The sequence below is a fragment of the Lobosporangium transversale genome (assembly GCF_002105155.1).
Source record: "Lobosporangium transversale strain NRRL 3116 chromosome Unknown BCR41scaffold_2, whole genome shotgun sequence".
Classification (NCBI taxonomy): Eukaryota; Fungi; Mortierellomycota; class Mortierellomycetes; order Mortierellales; family Mortierellaceae; genus Lobosporangium; species Lobosporangium transversale.
The window spans coordinates 1,076,728-1,091,678 of NW_019028980.1; the positions used below are offsets into that span (position 1 = coordinate 1,076,728).

At 40.8% G+C, this 14,951-nt stretch overlaps 5 protein-coding genes across 5 annotated transcripts; all 5 read right to left on the reverse strand.

Annotated features, from left to right (window-relative positions):
• Positions 1-300: 300 nt before the first annotated feature.
• BCR41DRAFT_418461 (hypothetical protein) lies at positions 301-2,873 on the reverse strand (the record flags this gene model as incomplete). The annotated part of the gene is made up of 3 exons (XM_022029626.1): positions 2,486-2,873; positions 2,289-2,373; positions 301-1,124 (listed from the first exon to the last, which is right to left on the reverse strand). Exons 1-3 carry the CDS (start codon positions 2,618-2,620, stop codon positions 301-303), a joined length of 1,044 nt encoding a protein of 347 aa, XP_021886061.1. The 5' UTR covers positions 2,621-2,873.
• Positions 2,874-4,300: 1,427 nt separating this feature from the next.
• Positions 4,301-7,177, reverse strand: BCR41DRAFT_418462 (hypothetical protein; the record flags this gene model as incomplete). Its single annotated transcript, XM_022029627.1, has 3 exons — positions 4,301-6,207; positions 6,334-6,588; positions 6,689-7,177. 3 exons carry the CDS (start codon positions 7,175-7,177, stop codon positions 4,339-4,341), a joined length of 2,613 nt encoding a protein of 870 aa, XP_021886062.1. The 3' UTR covers positions 4,301-4,338.
• Positions 7,178-7,730: 553 nt separating this feature from the next.
• Positions 7,731-9,407, reverse strand: BCR41DRAFT_383208 (hypothetical protein; the record flags this gene model as incomplete). Its single annotated transcript, XM_022027435.1, has 3 exons — positions 7,731-8,485; positions 8,586-8,837; positions 8,922-9,407. 3 exons carry the CDS (start codon positions 9,405-9,407, stop codon positions 7,811-7,813), a joined length of 1,413 nt encoding a protein of 470 aa, XP_021886063.1. The 3' UTR covers positions 7,731-7,810.
• A 1,212-nt stretch (positions 9,408-10,619) lies between these two features.
• On the reverse strand, positions 10,620-12,230 carry BCR41DRAFT_345196 (hypothetical protein). The gene is made up of 3 exons (XM_022022668.1): positions 11,784-12,230; positions 11,269-11,369; positions 10,620-11,135 (listed from the first exon to the last, which is right to left on the reverse strand). Exons 1-3 carry the CDS (start codon positions 11,896-11,898, stop codon positions 10,737-10,739), a joined length of 615 nt encoding a protein of 204 aa, XP_021886064.1. The 5' UTR covers positions 11,899-12,230; the 3' UTR covers positions 10,620-10,736.
• A 683-nt stretch (positions 12,231-12,913) lies between these two features.
• BCR41DRAFT_287190 (YL1 nuclear protein C-terminal domain-domain-containing protein) lies at positions 12,914-13,117 on the reverse strand (the record flags this gene model as incomplete). Its single annotated transcript, XM_022020292.1, has 1 exon — positions 12,914-13,117. A coding segment is annotated over one exon (204 nt), but the record flags the coding sequence as incomplete, so codon positions are not given.
• Between the last annotated feature and the right edge of the window lie 1,834 nt (positions 13,118-14,951).

Sequence of the window (14,951 nt, forward strand, 5' to 3'; positions counted from 1 at the left end):
TTCCTAAAGATCGAATAGCTGTAGAGTGGGGGGGGGGGATTTGGTAAAATTGCGAGAATGTTCGCCTTTACTGATTTTTTTTTAAAAAAAAAAAAAAAAAAAAAAAAAAAAAAGTGTTGCTTTCACCGTTGCTCGATATTATCAATGTGCAGTGATATTCACAAACATCCATACGTGTTACTATGGATCAAATACATCATCCCATTTCAAAGTAGACCACCTCCTCCTTCCCTTGCAATTGATGAATATCTCTAACCCGGTCTATACGGCGAGGCTCTCTATCACGAATAAATTTATTTTTTATTTCTTGGATAAGAGTTCAAGAATTGCCTTATTAACAGTATGCTGCTCAAGAATTGCCCTATTAACAGCATGCTGCTCTGATCTATCTTGTTGCATAATTCTTAGTATCTCTTTGATAATAGCACGATATCCTGTTTCCATGGCTTTTGCATGATCCAAGTATTCCTTTCTTTCAAGAAATAGTTTACGCAGCTCATTAATATCCCTTGTGCGTTTGATTTTACGTTGTTGACTTGTGTCTGAGGAAGATGAATTTTCGGAAGATGAATCCTCGGGAGAACCTGAAGAACGCTTTCGTGCAGCCCGTGACAGTGCAGAAGCCCGCGATATTGCAGCAGCCCGCAAAGCTTCATTATTTCTGTTGTTCTGTAGATGAGTTTCATGAGCACGCTTACGACTATTAAGACTGCTTGTCCGTTGTTGAAGAGCTTCCTGCTCTAGCTTGTATGCCATATTGATTAGACAACGGTGCCTGTCTCCTTCTCCAATAATGCCGGTTGCCGCAGTCTTTTCTCTTAGATATCTTTTGTGGTCCTGTGCCATTGCCTCCCATGCGCTTCTAGCATTGCGTACTGTAACACCGCTATAGATGGGCGCACCAAAACGGAGGGGAGACAATTCTGTCTCTTGAATTCGATCGACGACGCTCTGCCACCGTTGATTAACTGACCTGTCATCCTTAGCAAATGGAGGAGCGCTGATAATTGCTTGTAGAAGAACTAGTTTGTGTTGCGGCACCAAGAACAATCGACAAGGCTTTTTCCGTGACTTGGAAGGCGGTGAAGGTGGTTCAGAATCTGGTCCTGTCCCTTCTACATCATCTACAGAATCCGTTTAAGGTATATTCTCAATCGATAATCTCTCGAAATAAGTTACATTATATGTCTCGTTTTGTGCTGTGGGGGTATTCATTGGGGAAGGATGTTTTCCGATGTATGTCATGGTTTTTTCGGTGAAAGGAAGAGCAGAAAGTGAAGCTTCATAGAAAGCTACTGCTTTAAATAAGCCCAGGTTAGAGCATTGATGACTAATAGAACAGAGGTTTGAGGATGTTGATAACTACCATAGTCTGATAAACCGCGTCTTTTTTGGGAAAAAGATAAATTTGGCAATTTTTTATAATATTTTTTGGCTAAATTAATCAATTCTGAGCTTGGACGGGTTGGGATTCCAAAAAGTTTTTTAAAATTTTCAGGTTGCGAAAACTCGCCCATGTCCCCCCAATACGAAAAAAAAAAAAAAAAAAAAAAAAAAAAAAAAAAGCCATAGCCTTGCTTAGTATCTAAAAAGATATGTAGCTTTACTGATGCTAGGTAAGTTATAACAATATCTCATTAACTCCCATTAATGATACCACTAGGTGGATGACAGCCTTTGTCTTTGGGCGCATCGAAAATCTCATTGGCTGAAAATAAAATGGTAGCAAGAGGTCAATCGCCAAAATTTCAGCTATAAAGGATGCGGTATCTCATATCTGTCCATATTCTTCATCTTAAACTCCTCTTTCCACAATCTCTCTTAACATGACGAAGAATCTCAAATTGAGCTCCTTACAGCTTCCAGAAAGCATCTCTCACATTGGTGTTTTCTTGGGCCTATACTATCTCTTACGTTATGTCTTCACAACATATTTGTCAGATTCATTTAGGAGGACATCCGAATCCAAAATGAAATTGTTCTCCCGAACAAATCTGTGGAATTCAATAGTGCTTTTAAAAAGCAAGTCGACAAAGATGAATGTCCTTGTCACCAGCCTACAGTGGAGTGAGCAGAAGGCCTTTAATAGAAAGGCCTCCATGTATATCGACATGCAACGTTTTAAACCTTGCAGACAAGAAAGTGCCTGTCTATCTAACTCATGTGTCAACTACTTGCATCAGTAATGCATGTGCAAAAACAAAATTCTTCAAAGTCGTCCTTCGTTTGCACCTAGCTATATATTTACGAATACATTTTCAACTAAAGCTGCCACAACAGGAACTTACTTTCAAGAAGGTCCTCAGATGCTGCTCGATACCTTGGATACAGCTCAGTTCTCTGAATTTCGGATGACCCTTCGGAATCGAATGTCTGAGGATTTCTGCAAGCAAAAGTGCACAACAAGTCGAAATTAGTTCAAATACTAATGGGTAGAAGAATGATAATGCTCGAGCATATTAAAAACTATGATCATTTCACTTACAAATTTGTGAAGGAATCGATCTCCTAACCATTTCTGCCTCAAGCACTTGAGGAAACCCCTCCCAGCCCTCGCTGTTGCCATGCTGGGTTTAAACTTTTTGAGTCGCATTTGAGATGACATATGCGTAAGGCACATCCTACCAATATTTCCGACACCAAGCGCATCAAGATCAAATACACCGCCGTGGTATTTTAACCGTGGTAGGGCTGGCCTCAGGGAACTGGTGCGGTTGGTATAGTGGCAATGTGCACTGGTAGAATATCCATGAATGCCGCCTAGCAGTTTGGTCTGATACTATTGCTGTTAGAGACAAAGGTTTGAGCCTACAGTCAATTGATTTTTAAATGCTCGAATGACAACCAATTTTAGCTCAGTATGGAGGTCCGGCGACATACCTCTAGCGAAAAAAAGTATTTTGCTTTTTTTTTTTTTTTTTTTTTCTTAGGCTGAGGAAAGAAGGTGAGAAAACGGTAAAGTTGGAGGTAAGTGAATGGTGGACACAGTGTATCGTGCATCGTGATTATGTAGCCTAGATATATAGTTTTTGCTGATTGATTTTTACTGAATGATTTTCTGTTGTTTTTTTTTCTTCCTTGGCATGCAATAGATAGTTGTTTTCTGCTAGTAGAAAGCATAGGAAACTGGATCTGACCTGCCTATGGGTTGATGGAAACTAAATGGGCAAATTTGCCCGTTTTACGGTCTAAAGGATAAATTAAGCGATTAAGCCCAAAGAAGTACCAAGCTCTTAGCCTTGGTGCCACAAGCCCTCCTCTTTCCCATTTCGCAGGGCACAGGCCATACTTCTCAATTAAAGTAACTAAGCTCCTCAACGCAAGGCACCGGAGTATTCCACGACTTTGAGTGTCCAATCAATTATTTCACACACATGTACCACTGATTGAGGAAACCTGTCATTGAGCCCTGTTGTATCATGGAGACTATGGACGATGTCTGAAGGGACTTAGGACTTTGCAAGAAAAGATCTGAGTCACCTTTTCTATCAGACCTAAAGGTTGTGATACAGTTCTCCAAACTACTTTTTCTATTAAGGGAGGGTAAACCGCTGCTATAGCCTCACAATTAGAAGCATTCAGCGAAGACGAAGGGAAGAAGGAGTGGAGGAGTGGATGGGAGGATAGAATAGAGAAGAGGGCTGAGGAAGAAGGACGGAGAAGTTGGATTAGGAGGCAGATGGGGCCCTCGGAACACGGGATGGGGTTAAAAGAAAAGGGTATGAAGGGATGATGAAAAAAGAAGAAAAAAGCTTATACTATCTTTGCCACCAAAATTGGTCAGAGAATATTTTAAGTCCAATCTTCGTGGGAATGAAGCTGGCAGCGAATTGGTCTCAAATGAAAATCACCTGGCTATGTATTTAAAAGTATGACTTCAGTCCGAGTAATTTCCTCCGCACATCCTTTTTTGTGCAAAGAGGTAGTGCTTTCCTGCAATCTCAAGAATAAAAACAAAAGTGGATAGTGATACGAAACGTTTTATTATTATTATTATTATTATTTATATTAACAGGACAAAAAAAAAGTTTTTCGTTACGGCCTCTATTAGGGATGAAGTCGTCTTTTTGCTTAGCTTTAACGAATAAGCGACCTTGATGCTAATTGATTTTGTTGCTATTACAGCTACTTCTTTCTTTCTTTTATTCCGGACAAGGCGATTGTTTGAATAGCATTTCAGTAATAATTAAGCTAGGCGAGAGGAGAAAAAAAAAAAAAGGCAATAGTTACTCGTGTAAGAAAATATCTTGAGTTCGAGAAGTCCTGCGAGTAGCGTGTGTATCCCTTGCAACAAACATTTCCTTTATTTATATTATTCCACTAGAAAAAGCCCATTGTTCAAGTATATCGCCTTATCCTTGTTCTCGGGCCTGCATTCCTTTCTAGGGTCTGCTCATTGTCTTCTTCCTGGCTCAGCACCTCCTGTACTTCGAATATTGTGCCAGAACTAGGATTCAATTGCGGAGCGTTTTGCTCGAAACTAGAAGAGAGTTCGAAAACCTGAACGACCTCAGACGGTAAATTTACTTGCGAGGATGATGTGGAGTTTTCCTGTTTCGATGTTTGCTCAGAATCACGTTGTTCTTTATAATCTTGCCCTCGATCTTGTTGTTGGTGCTCGATTCGTTCTTGTTCTCTGATGTCTAACATCGGAGCGGAGGGTATAGGAAGAGTAGAGAAGGGAGATGTAGGAATAGAAAGTAATAGCTGGGAAAGATTTTGATTTTGTTGATCTTTTGGTTGCATTAGCTGCGTTGGCTCTGATGTTTGTGAATATGATGATGGTTGTGATAACTGCGGTGATAATTGCTGCTGTAGTATGCTATTGTGGTTAGGGAGCTGATGCTGATGCTGTTGACATTGGTAGTAAGGAGGGGCTGCTTCCTCTGGAATACAAGTAGATGATGTTGACGATATGGATGTCCTTCTACAGAGCGGGCTCATCGGTGATGGCGACGGTAATGGTGGTATTAATGAAGACGACAACGGTAAAGATGATAGCGGTATAACTGGTTCTTCAATACTGTTATAGTGGTTGCTACGGGCCGTCGTTATTGCTGTCCCTCCTATTGAAGTCATGGGAATTTCCTCGGATTGTGAGGTAGCAATATTAAAGTCTTTGTCGTTATTGGTAAAGCTGCTACTGCTGGGTTCTAGAAGTGGAGCGGAAGGTTGGTGCCGCAAAGACGATAATAGAGGTATATGCGGTGCTGGTGTCAATGACAAAGCTCCTGTGCTATTGCTTTTTCTAATACCACCGTCACCGTCACTACCTATATCTCTGGCTCTGCTAACACTACTGCTGACACCGCTACTGCTGGAGAAAGATGTTGGTAAGGTTCGCAAAACAGCTGTAGCAACGCTCATAACGTTGGCTGTACTTAGTACATGATGATTCTCAATTCTTTGGACAGGTGCTCTTGACAAAGAGGAGTCATCAGTAAGGTCGGAAGTGCTATAATCTGAATCATCTAGATCAGGATTTAGTGTAGTGAAAAATGTTGGCCTTGGATGTCGTTGCAGTGGTACACCCTGCATATATGCTGTTGCGGTGTCTATCGCATTTGTTGACATGCCATTTTCTGTGGCTAGAACCTTATCTCTACCATCAAAGTCATAATTCTGAAGGAGTGGGTCCTCAATCTTGTTGACGTTCTCTCTAGCTCCAGGGCGATCCATGTTGTCGCTACTGTCGTCACCATTAAGACTATGTTTACCCCTCGGACCAAGTTCTTCTTCACTATCGTCCGCGGATAATATTTGTAAAATCTTGCTTTTCAGCCATCGTTGCCATTGTGGCCACCGCCAACGGACAAGAAGATACATCATGAGGGCTAGTGAAATCAACCCACCTACGACCGAGCCTCCGATGATGGCGCCTGTATTGTTGTTCTCAGGAAGGTGGAAGGGAGTGCCGTAGTTGTCAGTGATGTTGATTTCATAAGTGACCTTGGTCGCCCCTGCACTGAACGGCTGATGGAGTGGGAGTCCAACCATGGGAAATCCATCCGCCGAGTTGATCATGAGTGCGAACCGTTTGAGCTCTTCGTTATAATATCCTTCGATCGGTTGAAATGACGCTCCTTTAACTTGATCCAAATTATACCGATATGGCCCGTCTAATGATGCATCAGAGCCATTATTATCCTTAATATCTTCGTATAAGCTCACCCCGCCAAATCCCGCAAAGCTATCGCCATCCTGACCCTATGTAATTATTCATTATTATGAGAAGGAAAAGTATTAAAAAAAAAAAAAAAAAAAAAAAAAAGAATGATCATAATCATGATTTTTTGCCCCCTCAGCCCCTTTGCATTTTTGCATGTATCGTACTTGGCAAAAGATATAAAGAGTATCCTTGTAATAGCTGCCATACAGGAATGATAGATCGCATGTGTCCAAGCTGTCAGATTTTAACACACGTGGATTAGTTGGTGGCTGAAATACCAAGGGATTACCAGAAATCGGGATCTGGGTCATAATAGTTTTAAGTGCACCTGTTTTGTTGTTGTAAAGGTATGTCCCGACTTGATAAAGCATGTTGTTGCCATAAAACAACCACTTTGGGTCTCCGTAAATGAGAGGATCCTTTTTTTTAAAAAAAAAAGAAAAAAAAAAAAAAAAGCCGTTAAGTTTTTCATGAAATACAATATTCAACTGTTTTTTTTTTTTTTTTTTTTTTTTTTACCAAAGTCCAGTTTGCAATATTGGAAAACATATTAAAGTCTTCGCCATTTGAATACAGCTTGCCAATGTTGATAGTATTAGCAGTACCAATAGTGGCCTGAAAAAGCGTGGAGGTTCCCGGCCAATTGAAAAGGATGAAGTTTGCTGTGGCATCATCCCATCGATAATCCGGAGCTATACTGAAATTGGACCAACGATTACTCCGTGGGTCATATTGTAAACCTCCGGGTGCACGCGTTGGGCGTGACCTTGGATAGGACTCATCTGTCAGCGTCAGGTTGAAATAGGACATCATGGAGAAGACACCTGTCGTTGGGTCAACATGACAGACGTTAGGTGAACGATCTTGTGGATCGCTCGTAGGACGAGGCCAGGCCGAGACCAGTGACCAAGTGATATCAGTCACAGATCCAGGAGATGGATTGGATTGAACTAAAATTACACTGTCATGGTCTGGCCCATTACTACCGCCTAACGACTCGTATGCCATCCCAAGTAGCCTTGTTCCATTTAGTGTAATACAACTCAGATGGTTAATAATGCCCATGGCCACAAAAAATACATATATATATATATAGATAAATAGAGAGAGAGAGAGAGAGAGAGAGAGAGAGAGAGAGAGAGAGAGAGAGAGAGAGAGAGAGAAAGGAGCTTCTAGAAAATAGAGGATGGTATTATCGTTGTTATATTATAATTATAATGTACATTCAACAGGACAGAAATGAAAGATTAAATGATTTCATGAAATGAAAAAAAGGCAATGTCAATAAAAAAAAAAAATAATAAAAAGCCAGGCGAGAGCATAAATGTCTTCAAGATATTACAACGTGCTCTCTTTCTCTCTCTCTCTTTCTTTCTTTCTTTTTTTGTTTTTTGAAAACAGGTCAATTACAAATGGCAATGCATTGTGACGGAATAGAAGAATAACAAAGAATAGAAGCGGTCAATTTTGCTTGTTTTCTTGTTTAACAATGAAATGGTACTACAGAAAGATAGAAAGACAACAGAAAGTCTCCATCTGTGTAACAAATAATATGGTCGTGATCAAATCAAATCTTGAGTCAGTAACCACGATCGGGGCATGCATCAATTATTCGACCCCGTTACCAGGCAAAGAGCCGTTTCAGGAAAGAGACCTAGTCATATTACGACTCGCATCTTGACTCCGATATTGTCCTAAATCCTCTTCTTCGACCGGAATCTTGTCTCTGCCATCCAGGTCATAGCTTTGGATGGAAGATGCCTCAATCTTGTCCGTCTCAACAGTAATACCAGCAACGCCATGTCCCTTACTCTTGTCAGTATCACTGTTCTTGCTCTCAGCAGACATTGACTTGGCAATCTTGCTCCTCAACCGTTTGCGCAAATGTGGCCAGCGTCGACGGAAGATCAAGAAGACTAGAATCAGTAATGCGCCTACAATAGACCCCCCGATGATGGCTCCAGTATTGGTACCACCGTCACTATCACTGTCGCTATTGTTGCTACTATCAGTTTCATTTTGTGGCATTGAGTCGAATGGCATACCATATGGCTCTGTAATGTTGATATGCCATGGGACCGAGTCCATATGTCCTATATAAGCTGGATCAAGCGAGATCTCCACGGTTGGATCTCCGTCCCACCAAATCCCCGTCAGGAGTGCATTTCTACCAACACCGTCTTCATCAAAGCCTCCAAAAGGATGGATCATCGCGCCAGCAAAACGTGGGCCGTCTGAGGGATAGGCAGCATTCAGATCATTGATTGCATTTGGGCGCGCGTCATACATCCAGATCAACCCATGTCCTTCAGGAGCCTAAATTTCATTCATTTCATGCGGAGTTTAAAAATAAAGGAAACCATTCTTTTGTTTATTTACAATCCATTTTTTCAGAGGTTTTTCCGTTGTAATTTACCTGACAGAAGACATAGACAACGTATCTGTAGTAGATACCGGCTTTGAATGGGCCGCAACGGTCCAGAGCTTGAGCATGATATACAGTAAGGTTAGCAGGGAGCGTGAACTTTGCAGAGTCGCCTGAGATTGGTATCTTTGTCATTAGGTTTTTGAGCTCTCCTGTTTTGCTATTGACTACCTGCGTTCCAAACTGATATAAGGTATTGTTGCCATAAACAAGACGAGTGGGAAGGCCATACACAGTAGGATCCTATTAAGACCATCTCGGTTAGAATGAAATGAATTCACACCCTTGCCCCCCTTTTTTTTTTTTTTTTTTCCTCTTTATATTTACCAATTCCCAAGACATCACATTCATGAATTGATTTTGGCCCTGATCATTAATGGTCAATTTGCCCAAATTCACTGTGTTATTCTCTCCGATGTTCGCTTGGAATAATGTGGATGTTCCAGGCCAGGAGAATAATGTAAAAGTAGGTGAATAATCCGACCATCGATAATCGGAAGAGACTGCAAACTCTGACCATTTGTTTGATCGGGGGTCATATTGGAACCCTCCGGGAGGTCGCTTGGTGATAGTTCCGTCAGTATTAGGAAAAGTAACATTATAGGACGTCATCTGAGTGAAAACACCTGTTGATGGATCCACATGGCAGAACTTGGGTGATTGGCTCTGCCGAGACGGAAAGTCCAGATCATGCCATGCTGCTTTGAGGCTCCAAGTTAGGTTCCCGACTGTGGTGGGAAACTCTTCAGATTCAAATAGAATGACGTGGGCCCCCTTTGGAAACTTATCACCATAGTAAGTCGTATGAGTCATCCCTATTATCCGAGTCCCATTATTGACAAGGCAATCAGGAGAGAGTAGACCCATTTCTTTTTTTTTTTTTTTTTTTTTTTTTTTTTAGACTAATAAAAACAAAGGATATGCTTGAATATATAAGTGAGGTATCAAAAAAAGATCAAGGAAACAAAGTAAAGCGAATGGATGGAATGGATGAAATGCATGAATGATGATGACGATGAGAAAAAAAGAGTGGAATGATTGATTGTGAGAGAGAGTAATGGTGGCAATTGTTTGTTTTAGTTTCGAACGTGCTCTTCTTGAAAGGCGGAATGTTTGAATCTGTAATCTTGGTTTAATTTTAAGATTGCCCAACGGACTATTACATCTGAAGTCATTCATTGAGCCATAATAGTATTGATAATCTTGATAGTCTTTCTTGAATGAACAAACGACCTGAAGAGGTATCATGCATGTAACTCAAAAAATGCCCCTTATTAGTTTATTACCTATAAAGCTGGTTTTTTTTTCTCCACTTTATTAATTAGAGTACAGTAAACCGAAAGGGCGAAGCATCCAAAGAGTCTGATTGTAACACAGATTGTTTGAGTTACATCAAGGTGCGTTTTGTGTATGGTGTCGCAGTTTGGACCCCTGTTTTTAATATCAATATTCATCTATACATCTATACGATTATGCTATGCGATTAAGTCACGAAAAAAAAAAAAAAAAAAAAAACTGCCTTTGCCAAAGTTTTTGGGATCTGCATGCATTTCGTTTTCATATGAGGTATTAAGTTTAACCTGACAAAAGATGTGTGGCTCGTCCTCATTTAGCGTATTTATGGAAGCTAAAGTCCTCGCAGAGTTATCCATACTTGGGGCATACTAGAGTAATGGGGTAATTAAAACTGTTCACATTATAAATGTGAAATTGATCAGAAATGCGACATGTAATGGATAGCATCTGTACTCGGGTCAAGAGCCCTGCAATCCCTCCTCCTTTTTTTTTTTTTTTTTTTTTTTTTTTTTTAAAAAAAAATGAAATGAAAAAGGAGGAATGACAAGCGGAATCAAGGACATGATTTAATAGTCAAAATCATCAGGAGGCCTCAATCTGATCAACGGGTCAATTGCACACCCAAAAGACGTTGATGAACAAATTTGATAATCTTTTAGAGCATTTCTACAACAGTTACTGTCTTTGAAAAGGTTAAATGAAAACTGCCATTATTATTATATAAAAAAACGTGATTGTATATATTGCAGCAATGGGCTTGCATGCTTTCTCCTTCCTATCTACTTTTTTGTATGGCTACTGCTGTATTTTTTTTTTTTTTAAAAAAGATAAATTATTAAATATTATTTACACAGCCTGATCTCCTGATGGGTGTTCAATTTGGTACTCATTCTCGACATGTGGGTTATCACCCTTGCCATCGCGCCAAGCAGCCAGACGCTTCTCTCGCTCCAAGTGCTCCTCCCATTCCAAAGCGGAGACCCACTTGCTCAAGACCAAGGTAAAGTAGATACCCAAGATCATACCGATTGTGACCATGACGGTGGCAATGGTTGCAGCTGTTCGGCGGCGACTATCACATCTGGCTTCATCCCAGCCCTTGCTTTGGTTACGCTCCAAGCATCCGCGATTGACCTTTTCAATATGATGCTCCTCCACAGCGATGTAAACAATACCCCAGCACAAGAACATCAAGATGAATCCCCAGGAGGCTGAAACGAATTGACGGTGATGCCATGTGTTACCCTAAGTTTAAAGCATCAACAAAAACAATTAGATCATGTTTATAATAATTAAAAAAAAAAAAAAAAAAAAAAAAAAAAAAAAAAGAGCATATACGTAAACATAGCGTAAGATTTTTTTTAGCGCAAGAACATACCTTTGTAGTAGCCCAAATACCATAAAGACCTGTAAAGAGGAGAAGAATGCAAATGACTGCCCATGGGATAGCAAGGTCTGTTTCCGCATGTGGCATGATCCCTATATGAAGATGAAACAAAAACCATTAGAAAAAGAAAAAGAAGAAAAACCTCTCGGGACAACACAGAATTGTCATATGTATAAAGATCCATAGGGAAAATCGCAAAGAGCCTTGGATGGGGCTGAATAGGCAGTTATGATTTGGATCGCATAAACGCACGCTAATTTTTTTCTTTTTTTTTTTTTTTTTTGGTTATACCCAGTCAACTACAGGAATTTTGTAAAGTAATAAACTCATAGTTGACTACAATCTAACCAAAAAGGACTATAACCCACTCTAAATTTTTCCCATTCTATTTTTTTTTTTTTTCCTGTCTTATGACATACTAAAAACAAAGAACGATGTATTTCTTCTAGGACAACAACAACAACAGCAGCAACAATAACCACCACCAAAAAAAAAAAATTACTTACATCGACCGAAGCAGAGGATCATGAAGACTAGACCAACGACAGCATAGAAAGCAGCGAGGATAGGAGCAAATGAGGCTGGGTTGATTACCCCAAAGAATTTCTCAAATATTCTCATGATGGAATTATAAAGATAGCGACAACAGTTCTAGTCAATCAGTGCTACGCTGCTGGTGTTGACAAATAAGATGTGTATGCAATATGGACGTTAGATAGAGAGAGAGGAATGAGAATGGATGAAGGAGCAGGAGAGAGGGAAAGGATTAGAGAATTTCAAGATGAAATGGCTAAAGAAGAGGGAAAAAAAAGAAGAAGAGAGGAGAAGAGAAGAGAAGAGAAGAGAAGAAGAGGAAAAAGAAGAAAGAGAGGAAAAGAGGAAAAGGGAGAAGGGAGAGGGAATAAGTGAGATTACGAAGAGAGCAAAAAGATTTGAGAGCAATGGGCAGTTGGACAAGTGAAAGTAAGAAAAAGGAAAAATCAGACAGACATGACCTGGCTTTTCTTCCGTTTTGAATCACCCGAACTTTGCTCTTTGTCTACAACTGGTGTTGGGACCTACATGTACCAAACAAAAACTGCTCTCATTTTTTTTTTTTTTTTGTTTATTTATCGCCTCTTGAAGTGTGCACCATGATACAAGTGCGTAACATGTACATGTTACATGTAGCGTGTTGTCACGGCTCAATTACAACATTTAGCCTCCCCCCATATTCACTAGGCTAGACCTTTGGTCCGAAAAAGATTATAAAAGAATCCATTTCATCATTCGTTTGCTCCATGTCTTCTATAGACAGTTGTTGTAGGTAGTAAGCAACAATGTAGCGGAAGAAAAAAAGAAAGACCACTGCTTAATAGGGATAAACAATTACATGTAGTATAAAGCTTTATTTTAAATCCTAAAAGTACAGTGTATTTTTACCGGGAAAATTGGTTTTTACTTTTTTATAACCAGATTGTTGGTTCAAAATGAAAAACAAAATTATAATAATAATAAAAAAAATGCCTCAATCCTGTGCCTGCTTCTGCATCTGTTGTCGTCGTCTGTATGTATACCCTCCGCCACCACCTCCCGGAATCCCTGCGGAAACCAAATCACCATCCTTGAGAACGATCCCCTCCCCAACTTGCTGACCACCGATCAGTGCCTCTGCCAATCCCGCAGGAACACCCTTTGGCAAAGGCTGCGCTACATCATGACAGTAAGCGTTCAATCCATTTGACCAAACATATCCATGGTGGATCACATTCTGTAGAATCTTGTAAGCCTCTTTGTTGGCATAAGGGATCCCTGTTTTAGGATCTCTGTACTTGGCTGGTAATCCAGTGATTTGACATATCGGCTTTCGCTCTGGATCTAATGAATATAAAGATCTGTTTTCAGTCATCAAACGTTTCAAATTGCAACACAACCAATGCCAAAGAGCGGAATTAAAATAAATAAATAAGAGACAGGCTTGTGATCGCAACATACAGCTCTCCACATAGGACCACTCGTTAATGGGGGAATCTTCATCCTCATAACCCACAAATGTGATCCAGTTCCGTCCACACATCTGTGACGGATGCAGCTTCTTTCGTTTACGAGCTATTGATCCAACAGACATGTTCATCGTAGCCCAATGTGCCGGTGTCATGGCTCCAGTGGGTATACTTTCACCTAGAGTACCTCCACTTGCACCAGCTCCTCTCCGATCCTGGTCTTCAGCTGGTGAGCTCATCTCTACATCACCGACTGTCGATCGTGATATGTCGACGTTCATAGGTGAACTAGGCGCTTTGTGCTCACTATTATCAACCGTATTGAGGTCAATTTTCAGCTGTCGCCCTTCTGGTCCCGGACTGGGATGCCTCGATATAGGCCTTGACTTTACTGATGTTGATGTTGATGTTGATGTTGGTGCTTGCTGTTCCTGCTGAGCCTGGATTTGCTGCTGTAGTAATAGTGATTGTGCTAGTGATTGGGCGAGATTATGTGGAGGAATGCCTCCTGTAGAACCATATTGTGTCGGCAGAGCTTCTGGTGCGACACTGCCTGCCCTCGATCCTGCTCTCGAGCCAACCCTCGTAGTACCGCCTCCTGGAGTAGCGGCGCCTATTTCTGCTAGTGCCTTAATCAAGGGCCCATGTCCAATCCATTCTGCAAACGAATGATATCTAACAAATGACTGCATCACCACTTCCTTTTTCTTGACCACTTTTTTCTTTTCCAGCTCCTGTGCTTTGAATGCCCTAAGCGAAGCCAGGTTGATGGCCTCAGTTTTTTTAGCCTCCTCCAAAAGTTCTTCCTGAGTCATTTTATGCACAACAGCCTTTTCACGCTTCGGCTGCATTGCTTTCCGCGTCTCATACTCGAGTAGCTTCAGCTCTGTCTCCTGATTATTTAGCACAGTCGTTCGACGCGATGATTTCCGAATCTCCGCGGGAATTTTGATATTCATGGTTGATGCTGTTGTTGACCCTGATGGTGCAGGGGACGCAGCAGCAGATGTATTCGACGATGCTGTAGATGTTGCTCTTTTAGAAGATTCCGATGCAAGGATAGGCGTAGTATCCTTTTTAGAGCTTGACGTTGCCTGACCTCTTTCTTTTACGCGTCCACCTTTTGCTGATGGTGTTGTTGTTGCACCGGGTAGAGAAAACGCCGACTTTCCTGTTTTGAGGTGTTGCAGCATTGATTGCTGCTTTTTCCGCGCTTTAGCTTCCTCAGGGTCCTCGCCTAGGTTTGCTTCCTCATCCTCTTCAGGCTCTTCATCTGCACTAGACTGATCAAAGTCTGAATCGACTATATCCTCCTCCTCTAAAGTATTGAGATAGAATTACAGGAAGAATGTTGGCCAATGAGTCAAAAAAAAAAAGTGGTCTTAACAAATATTATGTTCAAACATGATATATTTTATTCTTTACCATATCCTTCAACCTCAAATTCTTCGTCTACCCCCTCATCATCGAACAACTCCTCCATCTCCTCCTCTTCATTCAACAATGCAAGAAGTCTACATTTTTTTTTTTTTTTTAAACAGCGGGCAGAGGTTATGTTAATGAATTCTTGACAAACTATCTAAGCTATAACACAGTTCCCTTCCTATCCTTGCCATTCTCCTTCCTCTTTTTGGAGCTCATACCGATTTCCCGCATTCGCGCGCTTCTCCCTGTTTGCGGCCATGATTTCTA

What these genes read in the sequence shown, in the direction of transcription:
- BCR41DRAFT_345196 (XM_022022668.1), bottom strand. Translation starts at nt 11,898, where the DNA reads ATGAGAATATTTGAGAAATTCTTTGGGGTAATCAACCCAGCCTCATTT. An exon ending in GATCCTCTGCTTCGGTCGAT is followed by an intron (nt 11,370 to 11,783) that starts GTAAGTAATTTT and finishes ATCTTCATATAG; the next exon opens with GGATCATGCCACATGCGGAA. An exon ending in GTATTTGGGCTACTACAAAG is followed by an intron (nt 11,136 to 11,268) that starts GTATGTTCTTGC and finishes CTTTAAACTTAG; the next exon opens with GGTAACACATGGCATCACCG.